The sequence below is a fragment of the Brachyhypopomus gauderio genome, chromosome 1 (assembly GCF_052324685.1).
Source record: "Brachyhypopomus gauderio isolate BG-103 chromosome 1, BGAUD_0.2, whole genome shotgun sequence".
Classification (NCBI taxonomy): Eukaryota; Metazoa; Chordata; class Actinopteri; order Gymnotiformes; family Hypopomidae; genus Brachyhypopomus; species Brachyhypopomus gauderio.
In genome coordinates this window covers 21,082,324-21,097,323 of record NC_135211.1, presented here as the reverse complement: position 1 = coordinate 21,097,323, position 15,000 = coordinate 21,082,324, and the positions used below count along the sequence as shown (strand labels likewise).

Genomic DNA, 15,000 nt, shown 5'->3' with positions numbered 1-15,000 from the left:
TTGCGTCGGTAGGCGATCAGCACAAGGATGACGATGATGAAGAGCAGGCTTCCACCAGCGCCAGCACTGATGATGGCGGGAAGCGTGAGGAGGCTGTCGGATTGAATGTGTACCACACCTGGAGACACGTGAAGACCACCCACGTGGACCTACACACACACACACACACACACACACACACACACACATATCCACAAACACATAAAAAGAAGGAGAAAGCTCTCATACAACATGCCTTTCAAAGGTCTTGAAAGGAACAAATATTCAGGATTTGAAGGCTGTGTCTGAAAATTATGCAAATAAACAACAGTTCTGTTAAAGCTGCACATGCATTAATTCCCCTAGCTGATCTAAGATCAGCATGGCCACAGGTGATCTGGAACCAGCCCCACCCCAGCTGATCTGGAATCAGCCCCGTCACCATGTTATCCCTGCCTCCCTATTTCAGCTAACTTTCATCAACTGGTTGAGTGGACTGGTGAAGTACTGATTCATCGAGGTACCAAGGTACAGGACTAGATAAGGACAGAAGGTTTGAACGTGGAGCCAGTGAACCAGTACTGATGTAGTGAGTCACTGAAGTAGTGAGTCACAGATGTAGTGAGTCACTGATTTAGTGAGTCACTGAAGTAGTGAGTCACTGATTTAGTGAGTCACTGAAGTAGTGAGTCACTGAAGTAGTGAGTCACTGATGTAGTGAGTCACTGATGTAGTGAGTCACTGATGTAGTGAGTCACTGAAGTAGTGAGTCACTGAAGTAGTGAGTCACTGATTTAGTGAGTCACTGAAGTAGTGAGTCACTGAAGTAGTGAGTCACTGATTTAGTGAGTCACTGAAGTAGTGAGTCACTGAAGTAGTGAGTCACTGATTTAGTGAGTCACTGAAGTAGTGAGTCACTGAAGTAGTGAGTCACTGATTTAGTGAGTCACTGAAGTAGTGAGTCACTGAAGTAGTGAGGCACTGATCTAGTGATTAACTGATGCAGTGAATTGCTGATATGGTCCCAAGTCCCACGATTTCTGCACTGTATCGATATTGAGAAAATGGTAAGAAGGTATGGTAGTAAGACAGGAAAGGGTTAATGTGAGATATTGGCAATGTGAGATATTCAGGCAGTGAAATATTGAGTCATTAGGCTAATGAAGCAGTGCGGTAGTAGAAGAGAGAAGCAGTTGTGTAATGAGGCAGTAGGTTAGTGAGGCAGGACATTTACAAAGTAGCATTAGGACAGGGTAGTTAGGCAGTGTGTGAGGCTGTAAGGCAGTAAAGCTAAATAGTGAGGCGGTAAGGTAGTTTAATAGTGAGGTGGTGTGGTAGTGTAATAGTGAAGCATTATGGTAGTGTAATAGTGAAGAATTATGGTAGTGTAATAGTGAGGTCGTGTAATAATGAAGCTGTGAGGTAGTGTAATAGTGAGGCGGTGAGGTAGTGTACCGTAACTTTGTGCTGGCCTGTAAGAGCAGGTGGCTCACACAGCAGCTGAGTGTCAGAGATGGTGACAGGACATGGTGTGTCCCCCACCAGGACCGTGTAGTTCAGTCTGGACCCTCCAGATGCTGGTGGCACCAGATTCCTGCCCTACACACACACACACACAGAGAGAGAGAATAAACATAACACTGTTTTCAATAAAATTTTCAATATTACTGATTGTTAAATATCGCTTTAGAATAATTGTTCCTTTACTATTATTATATTTTCTTATTACATAAATATTGTCATCAGAAGCATATTGTTTATGTCTCAAGTATAAGTGAAGAACAGCAGGTTCACAGACATCACTTAAGTCTTAGTTTTGTGACATCAACTGAGTGAAGACGTGATCTGATTGGCTCTCACTTTAAGGATAATGGGAGATCCAGGTTTCTGTTCCAGCACCCCGTTCAGGCTGAGTGGTTCAAACGATGGATCTGGGTAGTAGACGAAGCTGGTGCCATTGTAGATCTGCAGGGCCTGCACGTTATTGAAGATGAAGCCGAACTCATCAGCGTGCTTCATGGAGTCGTGGCCAGATGCATCGTTAGCCACCAGAGACGGAGTGAAACAGGTAATGGTGGTGGTGTTTACCACTCTGCACACCTGTGAGGTGATGAGAGGAAGAGAGTGTGAGGCTTAGTCCTCAAAGAAACATCAAGAAGCCTGTTTCAATACTAGAGCTATTAGAACAGAACATGTAACGCTAGAGCTATTAGAACAGAACATGTAACACTAGAGTTATTAGAACAGAACATGTAACTCTAGAGCTATTAGAAAAGAACATGTAACTCTAGAGCTATTAGAACAGAACATGTAACACTACAGCTATTAGAACAGAACATGTAACACTACAGCTATTAGAACAGAACATGTAACTCTACAGCTATTAGAACAGAACTTGTAACACTACAGCTATTAGAACAGAACATGTAACACTAGAGTTATTAGAACAGAACATGTAACACTACAGCTATTAGAACAGAACATGTAACTCTACAGCTATTAGAACAAAACAAGTAACACTAGAGCTATTAGAACAGAACATGTAACTCTAGAGCTATTAGAACAGAATATGTAATGCTAGAGCAATTAGAACATGTAACATTAGAGCTATTAGGACAGAACATATACAGAGGACTACACAATTACAAAAACAAAGAATTTCTCTAGAACACAGAGGGCTATTCTTATATCTGCTTCTCTGTTATATATGGTACTGTATTATGCTTGATTGAGCAATTCTGGTTCATTTTGAAGAGAGAGATAGACATATTGAGTTTCTATAATTAAATGCAGTTTAATTAATTCATTAAGTCATTGTGTCCTGGAATTCACATATCTAGTCACTATATTGCAAGTACAGTATCACCTATGTAATTATGTAAATTACACATTTATCAGTATACAATGGAATTGGTGGACCTGTGGGTATTCCATTTCTCTCTGTAAAGTTTGTGTCTAATTTCTCCTTTTCTATATTCCATTGTTGTGTATCTTTGCTACTAGTTGCTAAATTTCCTTCAGGATCAGTAAAGTACCTGATTTATCACAAAGTTTCTGGTTACATACAGATCATTACTGCTGTATAATGGAGTAGCATTTGTGAATATCTGACACTGATGCTGGTGTTTTCCAGTAAAAGTGTGTCAGTAACAGTAAGAGGTAAAGGTGTGAATAGATTACAGTGAGGTGACACAGCTTTGGTCATGAATAGCAAAGAACGTCAGTGTGTTGTGAGAGTGTGAGAAGCAGGAAGAGGTGATCCTGTCAGCACACAGGAGTAAACCTGTGAGGAGACAGCAGCCGTGTTTGGGTACTGACGTTGACAGACTCGTGGCCGGCGTATTTCACTCGTACGCGGGGCTCCTGTACCACGTCCAGATTGGTGCCCGTCACGGTCAGGGCCGTGTGACCACTACCAGAACATAAAACACAGGGCTTCCAATCACCAAGAACATCAGCACAGTGACAGCTTACACATGCGCACACACAAGCTTACATATATGTGCTATAATGAAATACGTCAAGGCAGTATTGGAGGTACACATGGATAACAGAGAAAAGGGCATCTTTCACCACCTGGGCAAAAAAAACACAGCTGATGAAGGACCTCTCTCCTGTCTGTATACATCACTGCAATATTGACTAGCTCTATATTTATGTATGAATATGTGTGTGTGTGTGTGTGTGTGTGTGTGTGTGTGTGTGTGTGTGTGTGTGTGTGTGTGTGTGTGTGTGTGAGTGAGTGAGTGAGTGAGTGAGTGAGTGAGTGAGTGAGTGAGTGAGAGAGAGAGAGAGAGAGAGAGAGAGATGATATAAATAAATGTAATGGAAATACATCTGGATAATAATTATAAGTAGATTAACATGACTAGATTTGTACTGTAAAATGTAATACTGAAGATAATAAAATGAGCTGTTTCAGAGAGAGACAGACAGAGGGAGGGACAGACAGACTAACGCTGCAGTTTAGGAGGCAGGGGCTGAACGGCCTCAGACAATAACCACAACTCAACTAAGAGTAAAGAAGAGAGACAGAGAGAGAGTGAGACTGAGAGAGAGAAACAGAGAATGTGCTCATTTCATTATTATAAATAGTCCCTTTTATGTTAATTATTATTAACATATAGTAGAGTTCCTTAATTTCCTTAATATTGTTCATTTATGTTGCATTAAGATTGCTATGGCAAATGAATATGTTCATACCAACAAAGCTTAGTGAACTGAGCCGAAATACAATAGAAAGGGAGAGAGGGAAAGAAAGGGGGAGAGAGAGATAGAAGAAAGAGCAATAAGAAAGACAGAGATAAGAGAGACATAGAGAGAGATATAAGAAAGAGAAAGCATCAGAGAAACATGGAAAACAAGAGAATGAGAAAAAAGGAGACAGAAAGTCAGACATACACGGGGTAGACGGAGATGAAGGAGGTGATGAGTGAGAGATAAGGAAGGGAAGGAGAGATGAGGAAGGTAAGATCAAGAGATATGGGAAGTGGAGATGGAGAGATGATGGAGAGGAGGGGAGATCAGGGATGGGAGGGGAGATGAGGAGAGATGAGGGAGGGGAGGAGAGATGAGAGGGGAGGAGAGATGAGGGAGGGGAGGAGAGATGAGAGAGGGGAGGAGAAATGGGGGAGGTGTAGATGGAGAGATGAGGGAGGGGAGGAGAGATGAGAGAGGGGAGGAGAGATGAGAGAGGGGAGGAGAGATGAGGGAGGGGAAGAGAGATGAGGGAGGGGAGGAGAGGTGAGAGAGGGGAGGAGAGATGAGAGAGGGGAGGAGAGATGAGAGGTGAGGAGAGATGAGGGAGGGGAGGAGAGATGAGAGGGGAGGAGAGATGAGAGAGGGGAGGAGAGATGAGAGGGGAGGAGAGATGAGAGAGGGGAGGAGAGATGAGAGGTGAGGAGAGATGAGGGAGGGGAGGAGAGATGAGAGGGGAGGAGAGATGAGGGAGGGGAGGAGAGATGAGAGAGGGGAGGAGAGATGGGGGAGGTGTAGATGGAGAGATGAGGGAGGGGAGGAGAGATGAGAGAGGGGAGGAGAGATGGGGGAGGTGTAGATGGAGAGATGAGGGAGGGGAGGAGAGATGAGAGAGGGGAGGAGAGATGAGAGAGGGGAGGAGAGATGAGGGAGGGGAGGAGAGATGGGGGAGGTGTAGATGGAGAGATGAGGGAGGGGAGGAGAGGTGAGGGAGGGGAGGAGAGATGAGGGAGGGGAGGAGAGATGAGAGAGGGGAGGAGAGATGGGGGAGGTGTAGATGGAGAGATGAGGGAGGGGAGGAGAGATGAGAGAGGGGAGGAGAGATGAGAGAGGGGAGGAGAGATGAGGGAGGGGAGGAGAGATGAGGGAGGGGAGGAGAGATGGGGGAGGGGAGGAGAGATGGGGGAGGTGTAGATGGAGAGATGAGGGAGGGGAGGAGAGGTGAGGGAGGGGAGGAGAGGTGAGGGAGGGGAGGAGAGATGGGGAAGGGAAGGAGAGATGGGGGAGGTGTAGATGGAGAGATGAGGGAGGGGAGGAGAGATGAAAGAGGGGAGGAGAGATGATGGAGGGGAGGAGAGATGGGGGAGGTGTAGATGGAGAGATGAGGGAGGGGAGGAGAGATGAGAGAGGGGAGGAGAGGTGAGGGAGGGGAGGAGAGATGAGAGAGGGGAGGAGAGATGGGGGAGGGGAGGAGAGGTGAGGGAGGGGAGGAGAGATGGGGGAGGGGAGGAGAGGTGAGGGAGGGGAGGAGAGATGAGAGAGGGGAGGAGAGATGGGGGAGGGGAGGAGAGGTGAGGGAGGGGAGGAGAGATGAGGGAGGGGAGGAGAGGTGAGGGAGGGGAGGAGAGATGAGAGAGGGGAGGAGAGGTGAGGGAGGGGAGGAGAGGTGAGGGAGGGGAGGAGAGATGGGGGAGGGGAGGAGAGGTGAGGGAGGGGAGGAGAGATGAGAGAGGGGAGGAGAGGTGAGAGAGGGGAGGAGAGGTGAGGGAGGGGAGGAGAGGTGAGGGAGGGGAGGAGAGATGAGAGGGGAGGAGAGATGGGGGAGGGGAGGAGAGGTGAGGGAGGGGAGGAGAGATGAGAGAGGGGAGGAGAGGTGAGGGAGGGGAGGAGAGGTGAGGGAGGGGAGGAGAGATGAGAGGGGAGGAGAGATGAGGGAGGGGAGGAGAGATGGGGAAGGTGTAGATGGAGAGATGAGGGAGGGGAGGACAGGCAAGTGTAACTATCAGGGCTGAAATGGATGAAGTCTCTCACACTTCAAAGGCCACGTGAAGTACGGCTGCACTCCAGGGTGATGGCACAGAGTTGGGGAGAATGCACTTTGATCACTCCTCACCTGCGACAGTCACTCGCACCATGTATGTCTGTCTCACACTCTCTGTATGCTGTCTGTCTCTCTCACCCACTCTCCCTCTCTCCCTCTCTCTGAGGTACCATCTAACCACACACTTCTTATTCATTTAATTAAGGTAAAACAGAAAAGCCATAGAACCAAAAACATAAGGAATAGCATCAATAATAGCAATAGCACAAACAGTGTAGTCAAACACTTGGCACCATCTAGAAAAATATTAGATCCAGTTCATTAACCTGCATTAACCTTAATAAACCCCTGCATCCAGGATAGTGTCTAGGTGTACCTAATCACAGACAAGACATGAAGAAGAAACAGAATCAGTACTTAGCAGTGTTCTAGTATACGAGGGTAAGGCTGGTAATAGCAGTGTCTACGAACGCTTTGTCTAGAAACAAAGAACGCCTCATCTAGTTCTGTGTGTCTGTTCAAAAATGTCTGTGACTAACAGTAGTGAGACATCTCTGATGATGGCTAGTGATGTTCTTAATAGCTGTCACGGTTGGCTCCGCCCCTCCTGTCATTCATGTCCACGTGTCGTTGTTTTCATTGTTGTCTGTTGGTTAACGCCCTTAATAAGTAATTAATTTCAGCGGTGTCTGGTCTGGTTTGTCGCCAGCTCATGTATTTATGTCACTTGTGTTCAGTCCGTCGTTGGGGTCCAATGAATATGCTCAGTTCATTGATATTCTGTGTGTGTGTGTGTGTGTGTGTGTGTGTGTGTGTGTGTGTGTGTGTGTGTGTGTGTGTGTGTGTGTGTGTGTGTGTGTGTGTGTATGTGTGTGTGTGTGTGTGTGTGTGTGTGTGATACCTGGTGATGCTCCATTCAGGCTCTATGTGGTGTACTGTGGGGTCCTCGATATACTCAAAGTTCAGTTTGCTGTTGAGCTCTGCCCGGTCCACGCTGACCTTAACCTGCACCAAGCCCTCCCCAGAGGTAGAGGGTGCTGAGAAACACACAATCTCCGTGGAGCTACGCCTGCAAATACAAGAGGGAAGAGACAGCATTCAACTCATGCTGATAATTATTGTTCCTGATGTAGGGGCATGATTGAAACGAGTAGTAATGTAATTATACAACAAATCCATTTACAATCAATGTCTGGATTCCATTCTTCACACTGGGATGGATTCTGAGTTGAGTTATTCATGCACAGAGAGTAGATGAAACTGAAATTACACACCTTGGTATTCAAGCCTCAGGATTACTGTATATATGAGCAGAGTTTAAAAACCTTTTCTAAATGTTCTGAGACAGACAGTGAGTTTCAAGACAGTAATGTATATTTATTTACATTTATAAAGGATTACTAAGGTTGTTTTAACCCACAAGTGCAGTAAATCCTTCCTGGACAATTTTCTGTCCAATAAAATGCCAGCAATGGCTCGCTCCGTCTTACCAGCATGATCTAGACATACATGTTTGTCTTATACAACATATTCCTTTTCAGTCACTAACTTGCAAGCCCAGTCCTAGAGTGCACTAATGCACCTCATTCTTAGCAGACATCCTTGCAAACACCAATAGACCTTTACAGCCATATCCACACCCACCTTTGAGGTCACTGATGTTGTGATCTATAACTCATGAAATAACAACCTAAGAAAGAGCCTAAAACCTTATTTAGTGTAGCACCATGGGGACTGGCAGCGTACTTGAAGGAGTAAACAAAAGAATTGATGCATCAGTGCAAAAGGCAGACATGTCTGGGTTAGCAGGCTGCTTAGTGTGATCAGGTTCAGGAGCGATGAAAGAGGGTAGGGACCCACATTTGGTTTCCTTCCATTTAGCTAACGCCTTTGGTTCAATAACCTCTCTTGGAAGGCTTTGGATTCTTCCACGTGCCACATATGATGCCCAGACTGATTAAAGCATCATTTGAAGATGTTCAGGTGCTTTAATGAAGGAGAGTTTGTAACATCCTGGCAGAGGTTGGAAATGCGAATTATGGCTGGTCCATTTTACCGTTAGCATTTGCAGTGGCGAACGAGGCAATAATTATGGTCTGGAAATGGGCTGTAGGTGGAGGAAGACTTCACGATGGCTTAAGGCTCCCTCTAATTAGGGCTTACATGGATGGCATGATGACGCTGACAACTACTGTGTCATGTACCCGGCAGTTGCTAGGGGAGATAAATGATCATCTTAGGTGGGCAAGGATGAAGGCTAAATCTAGAAAGTCTAGAAGTTTGTCAGTTGTTAAAGCAAAACTTGTGCAGGAGAATTTTGTTATGGAAGGAGAAATTATGCTGTCTATTATGGAAGAAACAGTTAAGATGGTACGTAGATGATACTGTGCAGCATTAAATCATAGGTGGAGTTAAATCATATACAGGTGATGGGGCTACAGACAGAACTGGTGGAGACTAATTATAGTATTGAGAAGTCACACCTTCCCATTAAATAGAATTAAATAGAAATTCTGGTGTCTGTGGTTTGGCCTATTGCCATGATTTAGATGGTTTAGCCACTAAAGGTGTGTGAGGTCCCAGTCACACTGTAGCTGAGAGTCTGGTGAGGAATCCGAATAAGTCAATAAGCAAGTGGTTAGGGCTACTGTGACGTTTGAGTATAACATTATACATATATGTATGTAGCATGGTATGGTGTGTTAAAGCTAGCTTGCATGGGCTGAAGCAGACTGAAATAATTCCAATGAAAAAATCTTTTCTTCATAAAAATGATCCTAATGGAAGATGCCATATTTGGTTATGACTAGATATCAATAGTGTCTGTAGTGGGAATTCCTCTGAATTTGAACAGATGAATGAAGTTTAATTAACCCTTATATCGTGTTGGGGTCAATTTTGACCCGTTTTCAAAGTTCAGGTGTGTAAAAAGTACTGTTTGCTTTTTTGTATTGGAATAGGATTTCATGAGATCTTCAGAAACAGCTATTTTAACACAATAAAGGCATTTTTATAATTTTAGTACATTTTAAAATGTCTCAAATTCAAAAGTACCCTTCATGGTGTTACGGGTCACCACTGACCCGGCATAGAATACTTGCTGTTGCTCCCATCACATAAAAGGTGTGACTCACCGCACACACCCAAACACCCACCCACACAAACACACACCCATGCACACTCCCACACACACACACCCATCCACACTCCCACCCACACACACCCAAATACCAACCCACCCACACACACCCATCCACACTCCCACACACACCCAAATACCAACCCACCCACACACACCCATCCACCCACCCACCCACAACATTCCACACTCCCACACACACACCCACCCACCTACACCCACCACACCACACACATATACCCACACACATACACCTTCCACACACACACCCTACCCAAGCCCTCTCCATCTGGAATACAAACTTTCCCACAGAATATTGATACATACGTATACACACACACACAAACCCCCACACACCTCCAACCACCCACCCACCCACACACCAATCCACACTCCCACACACATACACCCACACCCACCACATACATATACCCACACACATACACCTACCACACACACACACACCAATCCACACTCCCATACACCCACACCCACCACACCACATACATATACCCACACACATACATCTACCACACACACACAGACACACCTTACCCTAGCCCTCTCAATCTGGAACACAAACTTTTCTGCAGAATATTGATACATACGTACACACACACGTGCACACATACAAAATTTTGTTTTTCGATGTGTTCTGGTCATTGTTCTGGTCATTGTTCTGGTCACTGTTATGGGCATTGTTATGGGCATTGTTATGGGCATTGTTCTGGTAATTGTTATGGGCATTGTTCTGGTAATTGTTATGGGCATTGTTATGGTCATTGTTCTGGTCATTGTTATGGGCATTGTTCTGGTAATTGTTCTGGTAATTGTTCTGGGCATTGTTCTGGTCATTGTTCTGGTCATTGTTCTGGGCATTGTTCTGGGCATTGTTATGGTAATTTTATGGTCATTGTTCTGGGCATTGTTCTTGTCATTGTTCTGGGCATTGTTCTGGGCATTGTTATGGTAATTTTATGGTCATTGTTCTGGGCATTGTTATGATAATTGTTATGGTAATTGTTCTGGGCATTGTTCTGGTAATTGTTCTGGTAATTGTTCTGGGCATTGTTCTGGGCATTGTTCTGGTAATTGTTCTGGGCATTGTTCTTGTCATTGTTCTGGGCATTGTTATGATCATTGTTATGATCATTGTTCTGGGCATTGTTCTGGTAATTGTTATGGGCATTGTTCTGGGCATTGTTATGGTTTTACAGGGTTCAATCTATAGTTTAATTTTCAAATTTGCACTTGATAAGTCTGTATAAAAAGTAGTGGATGAATGACAGGCTAGGGTTTGACACACGCAACCCCCCCCCCCCCCCCCCCCCCACCCCCCACCCCCCGGCCCGGGCAAAGATCGGCACACATGGAGCCAAAAAAATGAAACCCTGAAATTGAAAACTGTGGTTACATGGATTTAAACACATACTAAGTTAGCTATGAGGTGAGAAACAAGAATTTTCAGGCCAATTTAATTCGGGTCCGTGATGACCCGAGACACCAAGAACTGTTTACCCTGTCTAACATAAGATAAGGGTTAATTTATTAAGCATTGTCAATGTTCATTTTCCTTTGTTTATGTTCATCCATATGTAAAGTTTGCTCCTGTCCACTGATCTGGGGAGGAGGCCCTGATATGAGAATGGGTGGAGGGAATGACATTGGAGTGGCCTGGGGTGCTACATGACCTTAGGGATCCAGGATTCTGGATCTCAGTGTTTCTGGAGCCCTGCTCAAGCTTGCAGCTGATCCTGTGACTCAGGTCTGATCCTCAACCACGTCTGCACACATCACTGCTCTGCTGTGATCCCGCCACTGGCTTCCCGTAGTCGCCTGCAGCAGATTTAAAACCCTGACACTCGCCCACAAAGCCTAAAATAAACCTGTCCCTTCCAACATGAAAGCCCTCATCTCCCCCTGCACTGAATCACGCAACCTTCTTGCTTCGTCTTGAACCACCACCCATCACGAGACAGGCAAGACAAACTAAGACTCTGTACTAGCTCCCAGACAGTGGAACGAACCCCCACTACCATCTGTACAGCTGAGACCCTTACGGGCTTCAAATGCAAAACAATGATCCACACCTTCAAGAACCACTTCAACGATCACTAGCAACTTCAAGACACTTGAAGAATCACTAATCATTCATTAATTTAGCAAATACGCATATTGAAAAACAACTCTGTATGTACGTTCCTTATGTGTGTTATTTCTGACACAGTTCTGCCTTAATGGAATCCTTAGACCGAGTAGGATAATAATTTCTTCCATGAAAACAACAAAGCGTGTTTAGGAGTCACTGGAGACAACAGTGTTGGCTAAACCCTGTGAACAAAAATGTAAATGTATATGTTCATTTAGTCCCCATAGCAATAGCAATCTTGAAAGTATATAAATGGAGGCTGTATATGTAAATTCAGAGCAGGGCCTCTGCCTGTTTCATGGCTGCTGTTTATGTGATGAGGAAGAGTCCAAGATAATGGAGAATATAGAAACTAAATAACAGGACAAAATAATAAACACACACACACACACACACACACACAATGCCACAGATGCGTATGGCATCTCTAGCAGTGCCACAGATGGGTTTACTGCTTGTTTTTCCTCATGTCTTTTTCTCTCTGAGGTCTGAACACACAAAAGCCTCATTTAAATATCTTCTGTGCACGTAATGTCAGTCATCCAAGTTTTCTTTGTGAATAACCTACAAAACATCCACTAAATATGTCTCTGTGTGTGTGTGTGTGTGTGTGTGTGTGTGTGTGTGTGTGTGTGTGTGTGTGTGTGTGTGTGTGTGTGTGTTACACAGGCTTACCTTGTAAAGCAACACTGTTTCTAGGGATCTTGGTTAATTAGACATAAATCTACAATTTAGGCTTTAATTTCCACTGTGAAAAATTATGACTGAACTAAAGGACATTAGATTAGACTTTATAGAAACTGAACTTGATTGTATAGAGACTGGGGACCTATCCTGCTACATTACAACATTACTATATTACTATATTACTGATAAGACTGAACTACACTTATCCCAGGGTAGGTTCAAACAGAAATGTAAATGTTTTATTCTAAAATTACTCTCTCACACACACACACACACACACTTACCTGGAGAACTCGCAGGTGTTGTTGCCAAGGTGCACGTGCACACTGCTGCCGGCTCCCAGGTTCTCCCCGACCACAGTGACCCGGATTCCTCCGGAAACGGGGCCACGCCCCGGGGTCAGCCCCAGCACCCTGGGATTCTAGTTAGTTATACAAAATGTCCAGTTGGTCGCTGCAGTTGTCAGTGACCCTTCATTTCGTACCCTTTTTGACCTAAGGTCAAGGAACGTGATTCAGATCAAACCAGAGAGGCTAACCTGATGCAAATTTGACAGGTAATGGTTGAACCATGCTGGAATTCACTGAGCTCCTAAGAGTGACCCATTCTTTCACAAATGTTTGAAACAGTCTGCATGCCTAGGTGCTTAATTTTATACACCTGTGGCCATAGAAGTGATTGGAACACCTGATTCTTATCATTTGAATGGGTGAGTAAATACTTCTGGCAATATAGTGTATATAACAGATAATACAGGTATCACATATGCTACAGTTATTACAGACAGATGAAGGGCTCTCGGCTCAGAATCAGCTTCTCCTTTTGTTCAAGATTTCATGGTAAATTAGATCAGTAGTAGTCTGAGTATCCAGATAAGAAACATTAATAATTCTGTAATTTACTACGCAATGGTAAGTAATATGTATGAGTGTGTGTCAGAGAGTCACACCACAAATGTATAGAGCTGAGAGGAGTGTGTGTATGAGTGTGTCAGAGAGTCACACCACAAATGTATAGAGCTGAGAGGAGTGTGTGTATGAGTGTGTTAGAGAGTCACACCACAAATGTATAGAGCTGAGAGGAGTGTGTGCGGAGTTCTGGCTTGCACTCTCCCACACATAGCTGCACAGGGCCAGGAGTAGGGCCAGGACCATCTACTGCAGAGTCCATTTCACACACGACCCTGGAAGAGCGCACACACACACACACACACACACACACACACACACACACACACACACACACACAGTATTACTACTTCACCTCCCCTCATCTGGCCTTTCTACATCTCATTTTACTCAGCACACACACACACACACACACACACACACACACACACACACACACACACACACACACACAGAGCAACTCACTCCATCTTCGTCTCACTCCTACACACTGTTGTAATTACCATGGCAACATTGAGAGTTTTAACATTGTGGGTCAGTAAGGGGGAATGAAGATGTGACACACGCTCACACACACACACACACACACACACACACACACACACACACACACACACACACACACACACACACACACACACACACACACACTCATTCAAACACAGACACACACATTCAAACACACACACACACTAATTCAAATGCACAAACACACACACTCATTCAAAAGCACACATACTCATTCAAATGCGCACACACATACACTCATCCAAACACACACAAACACTCAAACACACACATGCACAAACACTCAAATTTAACATTTTCAAACACTCAACCAACACAAACATCACACACAAACACTCAAACAAAAACTTCACACCCACAAAAATATTAATTCAAACACACAATTACTCCAACTCACTCCAAATACCAAATATGAGCTTCTGATCAACTCTGTAATATACTGCTTTACACTAATTGATTACACTATTGATTAGAAACTGAACTTTACCACAGCAGGAGGAGAAGCAGTCCCATGTGCACACTCACACACACAAACACAGGTGCAGAGTCTACATCACTGGCCTCTAAGAGGGTTCTAAATTACAGTTAATCTGTGTTTTTCAGAGCACACAAAATGAGGACCGTACGCTGGGGAAGCGTGCAGGCTCTCAGTCTCTCAGTACTTTAATCAGCGCCTGAGGGACCAGCTCTGGCCCAGCAAACTGGGACCACCGACTCCCAGCAGGACATCAGCGTGGGAGTCTTCTCTTCTTAGCTGGCGCTTTAGTTTGTCTGTACCCAGATTAGATGGTGTCCTGCAGGACGTATCGAGCGTGAACGCCGAGTGGGCAGGACATTTGCACACACCACTCCTTCCCTGTCCTGTAGCAAGCCCTAATGTGCCAACAAAACTGTCCAATGTTTTGGAGACACGTGCCTGTGTTCTTGGCACACGTGCCTGTGTTCTTGGCACACGTGCCTGTGTTGTGTTATGCTTCTGTTTTTTGGGGGCTTTTTTGTGTTTTTACAGTCAACTACAAATGAAGTCCAGCTGTGACCCAATCGAATTACAGCACAGTCATGCACACACACACATACATAAGCAAACAAACACAAACACGCACACGCACACACGCCTAACAAATTACTCCTCCATCCAGCACAGCAGCATGCAGTGAATTCCAATTACTGACATCTCAGTGCGTCAGTGCAGTCTCGAGCCCTCTGTCTCTGTTTCTCTCCATCTCTCTCTCCATCTCTCTTCCCATCTTTCTGTCTCTCAATTTTTCTGTCTCTCTCTCCATCTCTGTCTTTCCTTCTCTCTCTCCATCTCTCTCTATCTCTCTCTCTCTGTGTGTCTAGATTAGTATTCATCCTGCAATACACAGGTTAG

The 15,000-nt window shown here is 44.8% G+C and overlaps 1 protein-coding gene across 4 annotated transcripts in view; it reads right to left on the bottom strand.

Annotated features, from left to right (window-relative positions):
* Positions 1-15,000, bottom strand: part of LOC143512176 (plexin-A2-like) — a 97,581-nt gene that overhangs the window by 15,666 nt on the left and 66,915 nt on the right. For all 4 annotated transcript variants that reach the window (XM_077002201.1, XM_077002175.1, XM_077002184.1 and 1 more), the window contains 7 exons: positions 13,252-13,375; positions 12,477-12,613; positions 7,119-7,286; positions 3,298-3,391; positions 1,840-2,079; positions 1,435-1,578; positions 1-149 (listed from right to left, as the gene is read on the bottom strand). The exon at positions 1-149 is cut by the window's left edge and continues 86 nt beyond it. In XM_077002201.1, the coding sequence (XP_076858316.1) occupies positions 1-149; positions 1,435-1,578; positions 1,840-2,079; positions 3,298-3,391; positions 7,119-7,286; positions 12,477-12,613; positions 13,252-13,375 (1,056 nt within the window). The remainder of the gene's footprint in view (positions 150-1,434; positions 1,579-1,839; positions 2,080-3,297; positions 3,392-7,118; positions 7,287-12,476; positions 12,614-13,251; positions 13,376-15,000) is intronic.